This window comes from Centruroides sculpturatus, unplaced genomic scaffold (genome assembly GCF_000671375.1).
Source record: "Centruroides sculpturatus isolate CEXI.00-Female unplaced genomic scaffold, Cexi_2.0 scaffold51, whole genome shotgun sequence".
Classification (NCBI taxonomy): Eukaryota; Metazoa; Arthropoda; class Arachnida; order Scorpiones; family Buthidae; genus Centruroides; species Centruroides sculpturatus.
In genome coordinates, this window is record NW_019384329.1 from 766,441 (window position 1) to 786,317 (window position 19,877).

Consider the following 19,877-nt stretch of genomic DNA (forward strand, 5'->3'; position numbering starts at 1 on the left):
AAATTATCTATACATGCAGTTCTAAAAGTCAAAAGTTTGGTAACTTCTCCTTCCAATCATGTTAGATGTTCTTCGTACTCCTTATGTAAATTAGACAACCGGTCAAACTTCGACGACAATTCTTCCAGTTTCGATAGAATGATATCAGAATGTTCTGAGGCATTTGAGAAGAAATATCCTGCAATGCAAAATAATCATCCAGTCGAGATAATTTCGATGTTTGTTCACTTGGCGATCGACAGCGTTCACCAGCAGAAGTTGAAGATGGTGACGTATGAGACATTGGACGCAGATTAAGTTCAACTCCTCCAACAATAAGTAAAAAGAACAAAATTAAAAAAGAAAGTGTTACAGTAGAAAAAGACAACCTCAATAAAGTCAATTAATGGCAAACAGTTGAATTGTAAGTCATAAAAAAAACATGTCAACAGCCAGCACTGTCAAAAGCACCCCCCCAAATATTAATAAAAAATCATCATACGTTCACATAGACTTTTCTCACATACAATCACATACATTCACCTCCTGAAGTATTTACCTTTCTTCCCAATGAACCCTTTGTAGCAGTTAAGTATGAGTATTAAATAACTAAGTTATATATAGAAAAGAAATATAATTTGACAGTATAATTAATGAAAATAAATACAGTGGTACCTCAGGTTACGAACGCCCCAGCATATGAAATTTTCAGGATATGACATGAAATTCGAACATATTTTTGCTCCACGATACGAACAAAAACTCACCATACGACATTACATTAGTTCGCATTTTTCATTTGTTTTTCTTACTACAGTTATTTTTTTTTTAATGTATTACTTGGCTTTAATTTGAGTATGTTTTTCGCGTTGGAACGAATTATTTGGTTTTACATGTAATCGTATGGGAAAATATGATCCACCTTACGACATTTTCATGATACGATCTCAGTTTCGGAACGGATTAATTTCGTATCCTGAGGTACCACTGTACTAAAATTCACACTTTCCAGTATTCACTGATTAAAACTATTATTCCAAACTTCAACTGAAAACGTTTAAAAACAAACGTTTTCAGTACAGTAGAACCCCTCTAGTCCGCCCTCGGCTAGTCCGTCACTCCGGTTAATTAATTAATCTGACCGCGGTCGGAGTCGAGAAACTTGTCCCGACTCGTTGGTGACTCACTGTCCATGGCGTTTTTCTGTGTTTGTTACAGTATATGTTTTACATTGTGTGTACATGTACAGTTTTGTGTGTGTTTTCAACATGTCAGGAGTGAAACGTAAACACATTACTCTTTCATTAAATGAAAAATTAGCAGTGCTACAAAGACTGGACAAAGGGGAAGATTGTTTATTTTACTTTTTTCTGATAATCCTATCTTTTTTGTGTTCCGACCATACCCCCAGTCCCAAAGGTGACAGATTAGAGGGGTTCTACTGTACTTTTAATGGTCTGCGTCAGGTTAAGTGGATGCTACGTCAAACATCTACAGCAGGTTTGAAGTTTGGAATATTGTTTTTAATCAGTGAATGTTAGTATTTAAAATATAATTCCAGCTTTAGAATTAACAAGTTAATAAAAATATTTTAAAATAATGTTTTACTATTTCAGGTATTATTCTTCATCAATTGAATTTAATTAAGATGAATTCTTGTAAATAAAACTGTGTGTAAATTAAGTGATATATTAAAAAAAAAAGTGCTTATAAGTGTATTTTATTTATTATATTTTGTATTTATAATCTGATTTTAACTCCGTAATGTACACAAATGCTAACGGTAGTTACAAGAAGTAGCGTCGGCTCGTTTCCGTGCAATTTAAGTCCGAAATTAATTAATTTATTTTTATTATAAGATTAATTAATAGCTGAAATGATGCCAAGGCAAATCATTGAGATGTATGCTGCAATTTTCACATACATTCTGCAGTTTAAATTAACTTTTTATGTTGATATGTTGATGTTAAATGATATTTTTCATATATTTTCAGCACTAAAGTAAAGTTATAATGTTAACTTTGCAGCATTTTAATCTTTTATTTTCTAAATTGCTGGTTCAATTATAGCATATTTTGTAAAATTTTTGAAGAGGTCATTTGTATGACGAACATCTTTCTCCATGGACGGTTCCTGCATCCGCACTGGCCTCTGTATATATACCGATGGCTCTAAGTCGGAAAGAGGGGTGGGCTCCTCCATCGTGGTGGTCTTCAATAATATAAACGTCTATCAGGCTCAGTATATGCTGGCTCCCCACTGTACGGCTAACCAAGCTGAATCACTGGCTATCCGGAATGCTCTAAGATGGATCAGGAATAATGCCAACTCTAGGCACTATAATAAAGCTACCATTTTTACTGATAGTAGGGTTGCCCTCCTTCAACTCAAGAACCTTAACATAAAACTCCCTATTGTAAGTGAAACTCTCCAAACCCTTCTTGTACTCATGAAGGACATTGACTTAAAATTTATTTGGGTGAAGGGCCACTCCGGTATTCCCGGGAATGAGAGGGCAGATCTTCTGGCCCGCTCTGCCCCTGATAGGTGCATCCACTGCACTTACAGCAGTGTTCCCCCCACCTGGCTCTCCAATCAGATTGGTCTGGCCTGCTGGAAGTATTGGCAAACAAGGTGGGATGCCAGCTCCACGGGTAGGTTAACTCACAAGTTTATTCCCGACGTTATTATCAGGAGGGAAAACAAGCATCTGCTCCCCTCCTTCCATCTTACTCAACTGTTGACCGGTCACGGCAACTTTAAAAGTTACCTCTTGCAGTTTCTCCATAAGGGTAATGGACAGTGTACTTGCGCTCTCAACGAGATGGAAGAGCCATATCATATTATTTACTACTGTCCTCACTATACTTCTCAAAGGAAGAGGCTCATTAATACCGTTCTCATGGAAGGGATTCTTTGGCCCTGCGAGCTCAAGACGTTTGTTAATAACAACACCATCCACAGCGCCTTTAGGGACTTTGCCCATAGCATAAATGTGCTGGGCTAATTGTCCCTCTAGCCTTCTGGTTTTATTGCTGTCCCCATGTTGTACAGTCTCCCATATGTATGCATATACTTTATCGTTTTTTTTTTTTTTTTTCCATCACACCACCTGCATGTGAATTTATCTGTCACATAACTTGACTTCCATCTTTTCGTAATGAGCTTCATCTTGTTAATTGTGCTCCCGGAACCCCGGTTCCTATGTAATCTCCATTTCCTCTTTACTATCTCACTTTACGTTCCTCTTCCCTCTTACCTCTTCAACTTCACGTCTTCCTTCCGTTTCATCTCTTGGGCTATACCATTGAGTGCGGCCCTTTAACCTTTCTATTGTATTGTATTGTATTGTATGACGAACGTAATCAGTATCTAAATGTAAGCATTTTTAACAGTTCTGCTAATTTACAGGCAAGTATTGTTATAGATTGATAAGATTGACTCGGATGCTGTCTTTAGCATCATGTCTGCCAACTAAGATAAATCTTTTGACATAAACAGCATGCAACTTTTCCTCTGTAGTGCAGAGAGTGTCAGATATAGTAGGTCAGGTACAGATCTTGATATAGCAGCATTTGTGGTTCCACTACATACGATAGACTTAATTTGATGTACAATGCTGCACCATTCCCAGCATTATAACATGTAATTTAAAGAGAATTATATTCTTATACAGTGGGTTATGCCCATGTGGCTCAACCAAGTGGTGACGTCAACTTACTTTGACATCTCAACACTTGGTCTGCCTATGACTTCATTACTTCATTCTTGGGAGTTCCTCCCATTTCCACATCCACTGCAGAGGGATTTTATGATTGCACTATATTACAGATCACTATTATTTGCTAAACAGCTAAGTAAGTCTAAACCAGGGCTGTGGAGTCAGAGTTGGAGTCGTGGAGTTTTGATGTTTTAGCCGGAGTTGGATGATAAGGAAAAGTCGGAGTCAGAGTCGGTAGATTTTTACGCGACTCCACAGCCCTGGTCTAAACTGAAATGCTGTTTAATTGTATTACCTCATACCCACTTGCAATACAAAATTCAGGTCTATTAACAACTCAAAAGTCAAATGAGATATTCAAGTTTGTAGTTGGAGGCCAACACCATGCTAATTTAAATCTGTCAGTATCTAATCTAGACTTTATCTTGTTGAACTGGCAATTGCGAAATTCCACACCGAATTGTATAATAAACCAATCTTCCTTACATTATCAAGTAAGATACGAACTAAACACTCTTCCAATTATTGAACATCTTTAATGTCAGTCTTAAGGATGCTTACCTTACTTTCAAACATTTCTTCTGTAATTTCGCTCTCTGACTATGAGTTGAAGGCTTTAAAATACTTAGAATTAAGACAAGCATCCTAAGATCTGCAGTAAAGTTATGTTCACACTGTCATAAGAACAAAGAGAAATGCTGTTCGCGTAGTATGCAAAACTAAGTCAGAATATGTTTGTAAAATTTGAACTCGTATAAATTCTCAACGTAATTGTTTTAATAAAATAAAATACAAAAATAATTTTTAAATTGTTTTTATTTACATTCTGTGATGTATTTACAAAAATGATATTGGAATAGTTGGAATAGTCAAGCATATTTACAAATGTAAAAAATGATAGCAGATGCATTATAATGACAATTCGATCTCCTTTGCACATCCAGTTAATTCATTTCTTATCATATTCTTTGCTTTATGGATTTTAAATGGACTTGTTTTCGACATTTTACAAAGCAGAATAAAATGGTTTTAGGTAGATTCAAAAAAATATATAATAAAAAAATTGATCTTTTTTAGCAGTGGCATCAGTATAGTACATGAGATCAAACATTTTGCTGGATTCAAAATGTAATTACATTCTCTTAAAAAATTCCATTAGTGCAAGTAATTATGGTATACCGTGTTGTAGTCGTGCGTGAAAATCCGACGTATACTCATTCAAAAAAACATAAATTAAGTGGTGAAAAGAACGTCGCGCTCCACCACTGCATCCGGCGAACTAAAACTGACTGCTCGGAACTACGGAATAAAATACACCTCTTTTCTATTTTGAATAATTTCCTTTTCTTAAATTTCTAAATAATTAAAAAAAAATTCCCTTTTTTCCTCTCTCTTTTTTTTCTTTTTTTTTAATTATTTTTCCCATTTATGCTATCTAGATTAATAAATGTTCAGCTTTATATATGAACTAAGCCACTAATAGCTTGTCTCTGAGTACTGTGGTTACTTTGAAGATGTTGGGAGTCAACGTGATGGAAATGGTGCCATCCATGCTGGGCAGGATTTCTCCTTTCGGGATTCTGAGATGAAATTGATGTATTAAACTAGCTAGGAACAGGAAGACTTCCATTTTAGTTAACGTGTCGCCCACACACATACGCCTACCTGTAAATATATCAAATTTAAAATGTTAAATATTTAATTCAGTTGTTAAAATATATATTAGTATATGATCAAACCACGATTTAGTGCGGTGGTTTGCTTGCCTCTGAAATTATCACTAAATCGAGTGTAGTGTATCTCGAAGCAATAATTGTGTATAGCAGTAGGGTGTACACGCATGTTTGAGTTTGAGAAAGTAAGTCGCATAGTTTAACAATAATTTTAATGTTATTTGCAATGCAAAATTATGAATTTATTGATTTGCAGATTGTGACGACTTCTCTAATTTTTGTCGGGAAGATCCATTCACGAGTTTGATGATAGAATCAAGGTGTGTATCAAGTATAAAGTTGACAGTAACTATACTAAAAATAATCATTTTTCATTCAGTCATCATCATCAAGGCTGTTGAGCATTTGGATGAGGCCCTGGCAGGTAGAATGGGCCCCTTCCGTTCCTTAAAGAGTCCTTTTTTTTTCCATTTCTTTTTGAACAAATGAAATACATAGAATCCTTCTTTATTAATAGAGCTCTTCAAATATGTAGCAGGAACTTATGTACAAATCACACCATCCATGCTTTCCCACAGTAACACTAATATATGAGGATTTTGACCATAATTAGGGGGTTTTCAGCCCATAAACGTGGCTGCAACATTCCTATATTAGTATGGTTTGTGTGGTTTCTTATAGTATTAATAGAATAGACTCTTAAGGATTTTACTTTTTTGTTAGTAACATTAATTTATAGGGGTAGTAACAGTTATAGGCCTCCAAGTTTTCTCCTGGGCTGGAAAAGCCTCCAGCTTTCCCTCTCGAAAAGGTCTTGGTCAATCAAAGTCAAGCAGTGTTATGTCCGGATAGCATTTTGAATTGAGATGGTCAAAAGAGACAAAGATATTGATTGACCTGCCACTCCATAGAATCCAGAATTAAACCTGGGTTGGATCCTGAAATTCTCATAAATGGTTTAATTTGGATATGTTGGGTCCCTTGTAATTAGTTACCTTGTCCCAATTGTGGATCCACAATGAGCTTGAAAAAGAAGATGGAGACCCATGATGAGAATACCATTATGGGGGTATATCCCATGACATAGAAATCTCATCTCTCAAATCAGTCTGCTCATGCCATACGCCTCGTGGCATGGCCCTACCTACCACAAAGCATGTGGAACAAGCATCTCCCACTTGCTATTTGGTTATTACCATAAGAAAAACAATACATGTGGTCTGGTTTCTGCCCTCTTAGTACCTCCAGTGTAGAAAAAGTTGGTGATGCTAAACAAGGTTGGTTTCTCTGTTATGTATTGTTGTCATGTAGGAAATGCAGCTTTACAGGCAATCCTTGTATAATGAATTTTAGACCCAAAAATTTTTAGAATTTTCATTATATTTGATTATAAATTCAATTTTACGCATAATACAAGGGTTATTTTAATCATATAAACACACATTTTCCCAGTTATGACACATTTTAGATAATTATCTTTTCTAGAATATATACATGTGTGTTTATATATCACTAGTTTACAAACATTCTTGTAAATTCACTAAATTTTATTGAAAACCATTGAGAAAATTGCCATTTTTTTTAAAGAAGTAACCAGAATCATATGATTCGTGCATGTGATTATGGTGTGAATACCATTTATGATTACTGTATTTAAATACAATTAACTAAATGCAAATTACATTGAGTATTTTATATTTGTGCATTAAAACGCCAGCCAATTCTTGAAAGATTTTTAAATAAATTTGTCCATATTTATAATATAGACACAACCAACGATCGCTTAAATGATCGGGCTAGAATTTGGCTAATTAATTGATTAATATAAAGCAATTTGTCACTAGTGGGAGGCGTTAGGCGCCATCTCTTGATTAAATTAATAATAATATATTTTATTTAATATGATAATGTTTTGAAAAATAAAATAAGATCTTACCAACTGAAAAGGGCATGAAAAAATCGGGTTTTTGTACTTCTCCATTTTTTAAAAATCTTTCGGGATCGAACTTTTCCGGATCGATCCACAAGTGTGGGTCCATATGAATTGCCCACAGGTTAGGAACGACATGAGTGTCTTTTGGTATGACGTAGCCGGCCAGAATTGTATCCCTAAAAACATAATTAATTAGTAACTAATACGAAGCAAAGCTAGTTAAGTAATAATATAAATTCAACTCACTCTAAAGTTGCGTGTGCATTTCCTAATGCTAGGACGTTAGCTCTTCTTAAGACTTCTAGAATGGTCGCTTCCATATATGGTAATTTGGAAAGATCGTCCAATGACGGTAATCTCTCTCGTCCAATCACATCATCCAATTCTTTCTGCGCACGTGCCTGCACGTTAGGATAGCAAACCATAAAGAGAACTGCCCAGTCTAGAAGTGACGTCACAGTTTCTAATCCCGCGCTAAATATATCACCCATGACTTGAACTAATTGTTCATCTACAAATACAAATTGACAAAATTATTTGTTTAATTCGTTAATTAAAAATATAAAATATAAATTAATTAATTTCGTTAGTTTTGATGTTTACTGTACATGACGTCAGGAATTTTTATAAGAGCAGACGACTTTTCGTTCGCCCGAGTAAGATATAAAATCAAAAATTAAAGTATTATTTATTTTATTTACCGATTTAAAATAAAAAGATAAATTTCAGTGCAATTTCTTATTATTTCAAAAGTATTTTAACGATAAAATTACATAATACCCAATGACATTTCGTTATTTTTGAGTGCGGAGTATGCGTGACGTCACGGATTTTGTTTAGAGCAGACGACTTCTCACTCACTGATTTAAATATCAAGAAAATGCCGAAAAAGTCGAAATTTTTCAAATAAATACGTAATAAATTGAATTTTCAGTGAGTTTGCTTTAATATTTCTTATGAAATGCGTAAAAAATCTCAGATTTTACGCAGAAAATCGATCAGGTAAGACATTTGTGGTTAAGCCTAAATCGTCTGCTTCTAAATTTAAAATTAAAAGTAATATTTAATGAATTTTTATCACTTAATTACTGTTAGGAAAGGAAGAAAAAATTGAATTTATTTTTTTTCCTTCCTTTTCTAAATTTTGTCATCATTAAAATGAAAATGAATAAATATTTATTTCCATTTTAATATTGATAATAATTTGAAAGTATAATATAAACAATAAACGTATAAACAATAGTTTGTACGGGGCAAGGAAATAAAGTGGGCCCTTTATGCTCATTAGGGCCCGCCAATAGGCGAACGGATGGAATTGGTGGTTTGGTGTTCACGTGACCAACGACTGGACCACGTGGGATTTTTTTTCGGGTTTTCTTCGCCTATCTAACACCTACATACGGGCCAATTTCTCTTAAATCACGTGTCTAACGCCTGAAGATGGACAAGATTCATATAATCACGTGTCTAAAGAGGAGCCAGTTTCACATAATCACATGTCTAATATCTAAAGAGGAGCCAGTTTTTCATAGGAAGTCTTTCATTGACAGTTCATCCACGTGTTGCGTGCCTTATTCTATCTAACCAAAGCCCCCCCTTTTTTAACAAATGAAATACTGTACGTTTCTTTATTGATAAAAGGCAATTTACGTTTCAATGAAAATAACACTATAGGAATAGGAAATATTGCAAACTCCTAAGTTTTCTCCGAGACGGGTCAAAAATAAGCGAAGTAAAATTAAATAACTACTTCAATTGTTTTACTTATAAATATTTCAAGAATATGCAAATTTAATAGCGACTGTAAACAATTTAATTATACACATAATATATTGCAATTATGCAAAATTGGAGTGAAACACATTACGAAATTCAATTCTCCTTCCTTTTTATGCTTCTAACTCTAAATGAAGCCTGTTCAGTATAATGAAAAGTCATGTAATTGTTTGTTGTCCCGTTTTCGGGTAATAAAGAGTAGGGTTTGCATATCAGATAATATTTTTATGTAATTTATGATGAAATTTCCGTTTAGCCTCTTTTTTTTTAAGTGTAGCTCGATTTTTATGACGTGAATGCAATCAGTCGATTTGTTATTTGATTTCTTTTACGTAATTTTATAAACACGAATTTTCTTTTATAGATTCAGAAGGTAAAAGTAAATAAAATTAATAACTGCATTTCGATTAAAGAAAAATATATATTTCGTCTTTCGTGATTATATAATAAACAGTTAATGAGATTTTTGATGCTTTGTATTTAATTATCATTTATTAATTAGCTAGCCTCTTAAATAAAACCTTTTTTTTTTTTTAATTGTTATATACCTTCGGTTTGATAAATAACTAAAACATCAGCTTAGTTATTCGTTTAATTTATTTTTATAAAAGTTTCTTAGCCAATTGCAAATTACATTGATCTATGTGTTAATTATTAAGCAGTGAAATTTCTCAAAAACAATTGTTGCACTATTTGACAGTCAAAATTAAAATTTATCGATGATTAATGATGAATGTTTCAAATTTGTTTATGCTAAGACATGAAAAGTAGTGTAAATATTCGTATGTTGAAATAGTATCTAGTGTTTTGCCCCCTGCATTTTGCTCGAAGCCATCTTGAATCTTTTCCATCATTAAAGTAACGCATCTTAATAATAAAATTCATTATAGAATGTGCTTAAAATAAAATAATACAATATATTGTACATTTTTTAATGTAATTTTTACTCTAATCATTCGAATTAACATTGTTTATGATAATAAAAACTGCTCGAAGCCATCTTGAATCTTTTCCATCATTAAAGTAACGCATCTTAATAATAAAATTAATTATAAAATGTGCTTAAAATAAAATAATACAATATATTGTACATTTTTTAATGTAATTTTTACTCTAATCATTCGAATTAACATTGTTTATGATAATAAAAACGGTCTATTAGCGAAATATGTTAAAATTTTCAAGGAAAAAAGTAATTTTTTTAAAAATATTTTACCTGAAAAATAACTGTTCTTTCCCTCGTTCTGTGTTTTCTTCAACTGTACTAAATAAGCATCGACGAAATCGCGAATATTAGTAGGATCTAACGTCTTCAGATGCTCTTCGGCAACTTTTAAAAAGTAAGATGCTGTTTCTTGTCGGTTCTGTTTAATTTTCAGATAACCATAATTACAACCAGGAACAAATCTGAGAGCAGGAATAAAGTTGACAGGTACGGAAATAGTTAATAGACGAAATCCTTCGTCGATTAAATCTAAGAGTCTCATAAAACTTGAATTTTTTTCTGAATAAGTGACACTCATCAGCACGGATCCCACCACGCTGCTGACTGATTTTGCTATCATGGGACGGATGCTGAAAGGTTTTTCTCCTATTTCCAGGAGATCTTCTAGGAACTTGTTAACCTCTGCCTGAAATTACGAATATACAACGGCAACGTAAGTAAATATCTTTATTATCAAATTGTAAAACGAAAGTTGCATTTTATTGTATAGTAATTTAACAAGGGACAAGTCTATGAAAATATTTCAAAAACATTTATTTTATTAAATTTATAAGACTATCCTATAAATTTACTCATATACACAAAAATTGTTTGACATATTTTATAGGGAATTTGGCTGTCAAAAAAATTTTTTTTTTTAATTTACCAAAAACAAGTTATTTTCCTCCCATTTGAGCATTGATATTACATCTTTAAGAGTCTTAAAAATTTATCTTCCATATTAATGGTTTGTTTATTATCCACGGTATTTTACTCTGCTATTGTGAAAATGATAAATGAATTTCAAACATTGTTTAATCTTTCTCGAATAATTTTGATAAGTTTAAAAATAGTAAAACAAAATTATCCAAACTGCATTAGGTTTAAAAGCTTTAATTTTTCTCCCTCTTTTTTAAATTGCATGTGTACTTTAGTTATCTTGTTGGGTAATCTTTGTTCCAGATTCTTAACAGTAACTAGCAACGGTAAAGGTAAGACCCTATTTCTATATTAAGCAGTGTTGTGCTTATTATAGATTATATCATAAGCGAAATCGGAAGTATTATTGCGAACAATGGAAATTTTGAAAAATATTTCCTACCTTAATGTTTGCCTCCAGAACGGCCTTTCTCGGACCCATATTCTTGGCTCCAAATTCTCGAAGTACACTGTGGATAAAGGCTCTTTGTTCCTTCCATCTCGCGCCATCGGAATTAATGATCCCTGCAAATTAAAGCCATATGGGTGAGAAACGATAAGTTTCTACTATAATAAGCAATTAAGGCGCGTATTAACGGGTAAACTCGGTTAATCCTTAGATCGATCACGTTTTAAAGTACTAAGTTCTGGAGATTTTCCGCAACCTTGATCGACTGGTTTCTCGTTAGCGAAGCTCTTACTCGGGGCGGTCGTCAACCTGGCCGACTGCTGATAACCGGCCCGAGGCAAGAAAGAAAACATTCATGGAGGAAAAAAAAAATTACATAATCGGAAGCTCGTCTTTTTCTTCCTTTTCGTTCCTTTTTCAAAATTAGCTTCCGGTTAGACCGGAGCGCGAAACGCGAAAATGTTTCCGGCCTTATTAATAATTAAAAAGTACTTACCGTAACCTTGTAATAGTTTGGTCAGTTCTGTGTCCGGCCTACCCGAAAATACGGGTTGTCGAAAGGCCTCCCTGATCAGGTTAGGATCACTTAATATTACTACACGTTTGGCACCTAAATATATTTGATAAACGGGCCCATAATATTTGGACAGGCGAGTTAAAGTCAGGTGGAATCTCTGTCCCAAGAATGGCAGATAACCGATGAAGGGAAGGCTCATCGGTCCGGGAGGAAGTCGCCTATTGCTGTGCTTGATTAAAAATCTGGCCACTAAGCAGGCCAAAACGAACACCAGACTGAAGTCCGGGAGCCATTCGTTGAGGTAGCACAAAACCAAACCCGTATTGTAAAGGAGCCAACTCATTGCTTAAAGATCTTTTACCAAGCAGACGTTGTCTACTCATACTTCCCTTTATATAGGTCCACGCGACGTAAAGGTTAAGCCTTTTGGATACAGCCCTAGCCTCGGGCTAGTAGCGCTGGACGGTAGTACGGCAGGCTTGTCCTACTCTCAGGTCATAACAGTCTTGCGAATGAATGCATTCTGAGGACTTCTTTACCTGTTCTGCGTTCACTTGCCGAAAATTAATTCGCCCGTTCAATTGTATTAAAAATATTATTATTTTTTTCTTTTTGCGCTACTGGTTTTGCCATCGGGATCGGGTTTATAAGCCGTCCTCCCCCCTCCAATTTTGGCTCGATTCAGTTTTCCGCTCGCTTCCTTGAAGGGCTCGATTATGTCAAGATCACACAATTCGAAGCGTCTTCAGGTATGTTTTGCAGTTTTCACTGCTTTTAATTGTCGAAGCGATGATTGCAACAAGGTATTTATTAATAATTACGCGAACACGAACCCATCGTTTCGACATTTCCGAAAAGTTATTTTCTCTTCCTTCTCGAATTAAATGTATTAAATCAATTGTAAACTTTACACGAAAGGTAAATGAACCAAACGTTCGTCTCCTTTTTCGATCATTTTTCTGTTTATTTATGTCATTTTTCTCAATTAACGCCGCTCGGGTCACGTGATTTGGGTCTTGGGCAGGTTCAATCACCTTTATCGAATGATAGCCTGGTTTAGATGGCACTAGCTATTTCTAGTGCACTAAACTCATCGACGACAGAGAGAGAGAGAGAAAAAAATTTTTTACAAAATTTTTCCTAAATCTAATTCTATGCTTGTTTTCTGGAAAATTTAAATACGAATACATCTCGAACGAGATGTGGCCTCCCAGCCTTCCAGTGATGGGTCATTGAACCTGGTTCGCTTCAACACAGTCTTAAATGTGTCAGGACGGAAGAAGGCTTAAGTTTAGCTGCTGAAGGGCCGTCTATTGTAAGGGGCTTCCGCATTTATCTCCCCCGCCTCGATATCCAAAGACTTGGCAGGTCATGTGATCTCCATATGGCCTTGCATTTGTCATCGATTTTTGAAGCATTCATCGAATTGACCAGTCTTTTAGGAACGGTCAATGACCTGCCTCATCTCAATAAGGATTTCAACATTTCTAAGTCAAATCAAGATTTAAATATGAGATTTTTTTTACATTTGTGACCTGCTTATGACTCGTTTAACGTGAATTGTTAAGGTTGTTGAGTAGAAATGTAATATTTCTAAAATTAAAATAGGTGATGTTTGATTGATTGTCCATAGTCATATAAACACAACAATCGTGACCCGGACCACTCATAAAATTTGTATTTCTTTTTTTTCTTATCGTAGATGCACTTTATGTACGATTTTGCACCCTCGGTAGGAGCCGAACAAGAACAGTTTTCCTGAAAGGGAATGTAAACGCATTTGATCATTTGAAATTCACATTGTGTTTTGATCCATTTTACAAAAGTTCTCTCTCTTTTTTTCCCATAGAAATCTCAGCTATCAGATTCACTTGGATAAAAATATTTCTAAAGAAACAAAAAAAATATCCTCCTTCTTCGCCGTTTTAAAAACAAAATTCCTTATAAATTGAATACGTCCGGCGATTACATCAGCGTTAATCAATGCAAATATAAATCCTATCTCGAGCATAATAAATGTTACATCACACATCCCATTCGAATTAAGTAATAGTAAGGGAATTCTTAGTGTAGAAATTTCTATTTGTTAGTACGAAATCAGGAAAATTAACTCTGATAACGGCAAATTCGCCTTCCGAAGTAGCCTGCCAGTTATGAAAACAATGACTTACGAATAATTCGAGAATTATATCTCTGTAATTTTATTTCCGTTCCGTTTATCCTCCGAATTTTGTAACGATTCAGTTTGGTAAGAACGATTTTGCAATTTTGAATAAGTTCACCAAGGAACCCAGATTTTGTAATAATTTCTATTGTGAATGTCATTACTCTTTCTTCAAATCAATTTTCTTGTCTTTGTTTTGTTTATCAAGCATCCTTGATTGTTTTTTTAATATTATTCCCACATTTTAAAAGAATATCGTGGACTTTAGAAAAAAGTTCTAAAAGCACACTCCGCTGGTGCCATTTATACATTTATTCTAGAAAAAAAAAAACCTTGAACGATTTATTTTTACGATGCATGATCAAACAATGTTTTGCACAATTGCAATCTGTTTATTGTATATTATTGGCACAGTTATTTTCTTCTGATTTTTATGAGCTAATTTAGATAAGCATCAGCGTAAGACTATGCCAAGGTTAGGCCTACTATTCCAAATGACATCATTTATTTTGAGGATCTCATTGACTTTTTGGGATTTTTTTTTGTCTCTCTCTCTCTCTCTTTCTCTCCCCCTGACAATAATTTACTCGCGGTACAGGTTTGAGAATTTTATTATGAGGCAGACTATTCTATAAATGGTCATGTATCATCCAGAACGTAAAATAGGTCGAATAACACAATTAACATCTTGTTCATTTGCCGAATTAGAAACTACTCGGATGATAAACAAAATTCAAATAGGCGGTCACAGACCTTGAAGTCTAGTTTCTTTAATACGGTTCTCTAAGGCAATTTTTGCTGGTTTAAACAAAGATAGATGATCAGATTGCCTAAATAGCCGGGATGTTCTTAATTATCTCATCCCCATTGTAAGACTGCTTTAAAGATAATAATAATTTTAAAAACCTACAATAGTTTTTCGATAACGTTAAGGATATATCGATTTAAAATAGGTGATCGGGTGATATAATTAAAAGTCTATATAATTTGTCCTCAAAAAGCTCCAGTTTCTTTCGGTCAGAGGTATCTAGTTTCGCCGCGTGCCAGCTGGTACTAATTATCTGTTACCTAAATACTGATTAATTAGTACGGTTAGTTAGGATACGTAGAATCGTTCTTGATGAAGGAAATATCTTGAAAATCAACTTAAACACGAACGACGACTGACCATAATATAGTAGAAAACATAATTATGTAATGTGGAGATGGAAGAATCAATGATTTTACTCAACATAAAAATTAGCCTATTTGAATGCATAGTTATGTAGAAAGACTACTGCATAATTAAATATACCGTATATATTTGCACGAAGCGTGTATTTTCTAAACCATCTAAAGTCTACTTAAGCAATTTTCAATTTCAATTTCTAACTTCCAATTTTTATCCCTTTTTTTTTTCTATTTTATGCTAATTTAGAAACTTATCGCTGAAAAGAGAAGGAAAGAATGCACAGGATCAAATGCTTATGTAACTTTTTATGAAATTATGGGCACGACTTACTTGAAACTGAAAAATACTGTCAAGAGATTAGAATCTTTACTAGATTCAATCCTTTAATAAGAGAAATAAGAACATTAATTGGCAACTTTTGAAAGATTCGTTCGCTATTATGCATATGTACAAGAGAGTTTATCCTGAAAATATTGTTTACTAGAAATTTTAGTAATTTAATTCTCAAGATTAAATATTTTACATCAGACACTGGCAGATAGGCTGTACAAAGTTCTTTAATCTATGTAGAGTCACTATTCCTATAAATACCAACATCTTGGCGACTGATAGAACTATGTCTAATATATTTTATAGTTACGAATTTCATAATGAAAGAAAGTTTCGTGTTGGAATTGATGTTGGATCATAAATTAGCTAACAACTGTAGCAAAAATATGATTCGGAATATAAATAATATACAAAAACACTAACATTACTAATGTCAATGCTATAAGATGAACGACACGGAGGAGGGAGAAGCTAGGGTAGAGAAGGAAGAAGTGAAAAAAAAAAATACTCGACATACAGGGAAAAAAAAGATGTGGATGGACACAGCGGCGCCGTTCTCTGACTTTTATCCCCCCCTTAGCACCTCACGCATGGTAAGAAACGGTATTTTGTGTTGTAACCTGATTCAGAAATCCGGCAGTAGCCCGCTGTTGTGATGCTCCAGGGCATTGGACCACTATATAATGACAGGGTTAAGTTTACGGAAGTACAACGAAATATGGCGGAACCGAAAATTTCCAATTTTTTATTGGGATTTTAAGTTTTTTTTCTTCTTCTCTCTAAACTCAATGACAAAGTACTTCATAAAAAAATAGTACATAAATATTTTGAATTATTTTTGTAACCGGCGTGTCTTTACGTGAGTTTCTATTCTTTAAAAAATCCTTCTAAACGACAGCGAGAAAATTGAGTGAATTCTATAAAAATTTAATCCGGAAAACTGCTGTATTAAATATTTCCAGGGTAGGTCAGCGATTTGGGGTTTGCAACGATAAATTAGATATTAATAATCTTGCCTAAGGTGAACTTGGCCCAAAGAACCCACTTAGGTTATATACTTTGATCATTAAGACTAGTTTCGCTTCCGAGATAAAAATTACAATGTATTATCCCCTGTAATTTTGTAATAATTGCCCTAAGAATAGATATTCTCTATTGTTACATGAGAATTTTAATGATATTTTACAATATACACTTATTAAATGCCTTATGAGTCATTTGGAAGTGTTTTTTAAAGCCTGTTAAACATTCTACACAAAAATACCCGACTTATTTGCCTTATTAACGAAAAAATTACACAATTTTATCGTTGTACACGTGAGATTTTACGTATATAATGATAAACTTCGAAGGAATATATGAATTTATATTGACATTTCGAACTTCTTTGTGGGATGTAGGCTACCAGCTGATGCAATCACTAATAAATTTTGAGTAATAAATAAATGTAACTGCAAGATAGAATTTTCCCAAATTCTCTACGTTGCTTAATTTACAATTTCTGTATGAATTTAATTTATAAAATTCATTAAAATGTCAATTATTATCACAATTACAGGAATAATTCTTGCTTCTTGCCATTTAAACGATCGTCTGTTTGCCTGTTCGAAAACATTTTAGTTTATATTACGTTAGGTTGCTTCTAAAACCAGCAATATTATTGCACAGGTGATTTTGCATTACGTTCTGTACACGAATATAACAACAGAGAAAATATAATTTATTTCTTTTTATATAGAAATCAAGCATGTTTACTGGATTCTTACGAGATAGTTACGTTAATTTCATATGAAAATTATAATATTCGATGTGATTTGTTATATAATTTATTTAAATTTCATTTCAGGATATATTATACCGAGCAATTCTCTAGAGGGAAGGAATATCAACTTTTATTTGTGGATAGGGCAGGTAAAAAAAAATAGGCATTGAATCATAAATAAAATGAATTACACAAGGAATTTCGGAATAATTGTGCTATATAAAATACAGAATTAAAGCGATTAATAACATTAAATTAGCAAATAAACAATTTTCAATTGTTATAACATATATTTTAGTCGCCATTTAAATATTGATAATAGTTTATATTGTGAGGAAATGCTTTAATGGAAATTAAATCCCTATAGAATATAACCTTTTCCTGATATATATGCACTGTTCGCATGCATTATTATATCTATAGAAAGAAATAATAAATAAATATACTGTAAACAGTTACTTTTAAATTTGTTAATGTAGAAAATCATCATCGTTCCGGTATTTAAAGAGAAAGCATTACATTAATAATTTAACAGTTGGTTCTTTTATGAATTTCCATTTTTTTTCTTTATTTATTATTTTTTTTTATAATCAAAGGTCATTCACCGTTGGTAGTTCCCCGTTTAGTGTCATGTCACGTCCTTCTACGTCACGAAACGTCACATTGACGTCAATTAACACGTTTTTAACCTAACCTATTCAATCTTCTCTTATATGTTACCCAATTTTTTCATGCCACTTTTCATATTGTTCGTATTCAACGTAGGAAGTTTCTGTTATGTATGCAGTTTTTTTTTTTTTTTTTTATCGCCGAATTTCTTAAACCGTGACCAAATTAAGAAGAATGTTTTATAAATTTAACGCATAGAGACTTTGACTGTATGCATGCGTGCAAACTGGGCATATTATGGCATTGAAATTAGCATAAATAAACCGAATTTGACGATATAAATACACCAAAAGTAACCATCGTATACTTCAGGCAAGAGCATAAAGCAGAAGTTACCGAACGAAACCGAAACGGGAATGTTATAATTTCCAATTTAATTTTGACAAATTGTTTAGTTGTTTTTGGAAGTAATAACTCGAAATTTGTTTCCTAAATATGGTAATTTCAAACTTGTTTCTGCAATGCCTTGGGCATTACAAACAGGTGGGCTACCCCCGGGTAGATTATATAACAAAACAACTACTCGGTGTCCTTGAAAGGACAACGACCTTACTAGTCAATGATTTAACCCAGTGACATCTGTTATAGCCAAATCATTGGGTTAGTAGTGCAGTAGACGTCCCCCTCCGGCTGTATCTATCGCAAGAGTTATTTATAGCATGCCGGGTCAAGTTCAAGGACGAATTTATAAACAACCGGAAATGGCGCATACCGGAAACACTCAATAGAAAGTTTAAAAGTAAAAGCACCAGTGAAGGGTTGGGACACGGTTTCAGGCGTTTTTTGATTTTGTATACTATTGAATGTCCTCTTTCTTATCAGGGATAAGTTATTTAGTTGGAGAATTTTTAAATCTTTCTTTCTGAGAGCTTATTAACGGAGCTTTATAAGCTAAACTAACAGATGCCATATCAATATTTGTTAATAAATTAATACCTGATATAAACAAGCATACTATAATACATTTTTTTTTACAACAGCATGCTGTAACAGATGAAAATTCACTTAAACAATGATAAAATTTTTAACACGAACACTGCTGCTCGCAACAATGTATTAGTTTTTCAAAGTACTGAATTTTCAAAGTTGTAAAACGTGCAAAAAATAGAGTATACAAAACCTGCTAGTAACATCTGTGAGAGGTCAACAAACTCTAAGGCATTTCAGAAATTCGTGTACACTAATTCACCTTGAAAATTCTCATACATAAATAAATTTAACACCTCCGCATCATTGTTGTTTAAAACAAGTAAACTGATATGAATCAATACGAAATGATTAAATACCGTTTCCAGTATATATCACCTTTGGTGTACCGAGGTTTGTGAACTATAATATGCGATAAGGGTGAACTAGCCTCTGACATTTTAGGAAATGGTCAAGCTCTGACCTAAGTAGTACATCCTGTTCAACTCTTCGCCCTCTTTCCTTCCTAAATATAATATCGATATGAAGACAAGATCCGTTCCTTTGCTCCGGATTCTTTTCACATTTAAAATAGGATGTTCAAACATGCGTAAACAGGATTTTCACGGGATATTCTGGTTTAAATAACCTGATAGGAAACAAAGTTGATTGAAAAACACAAATATATTTTCAATTTGCGAATTTATTCAACCTCATTTATGAAGTGTTTGAAACTCTAGCGGATTGCATCAGTGTAGTGTTTGACTCATTAACAGATTATGAAAATTGTTTACATAATAAGGAAGTGTAGATTAATCTTAGCAGTGTACACTTTTGTGTTACTCTTACCGAAAAGGTAGTGGGTGTGAAGTTTACAATTGATTGTTTATTGGATGACGATTTGTATAATTATTAAGGGAGGTAACAAACAATTGGAATTTGCGTCTTCCATGGATTAAAATAT

The 19,877-nt window shown here is 33.5% G+C and overlaps 2 protein-coding genes across 2 annotated transcripts; one reads left to right on the top strand and one right to left on the bottom strand.

The window, feature by feature from the left end:
- The first annotated feature begins 2,101 nt into the window (after positions 1 to 2,101).
- LOC111628982 lies at positions 2,102 to 2,986 on the top strand. Its single transcript, XM_023372844.1, has one exon. It carries the CDS (start codon positions 2,102 to 2,104, stop codon positions 2,984 to 2,986), a length of 885 nt encoding a protein of 294 aa, XP_023228612.1.
- Positions 2,987 to 4,311: 1,325 nt separating this feature from the next.
- LOC111629216 (cytochrome P450 18a1-like) lies at positions 4,312 to 12,657 on the bottom strand. The gene is made up of 6 exons (XM_023373099.1): positions 11,891 to 12,657; positions 11,389 to 11,510; positions 10,299 to 10,713; positions 7,553 to 7,817; positions 7,310 to 7,482; positions 4,312 to 5,365 (listed from the first exon to the last, which is right to left on the bottom strand). The coding sequence occupies exons 1-6, from the start codon at positions 12,252 to 12,254 to the stop codon at positions 5,169 to 5,171; spliced, it is 1,536 nt and encodes a 511-aa protein (XP_023228867.1). The 5' UTR covers positions 12,255 to 12,657; the 3' UTR covers positions 4,312 to 5,168.
- Positions 12,658 to 19,877: the final 7,220 nt, after the last annotated feature.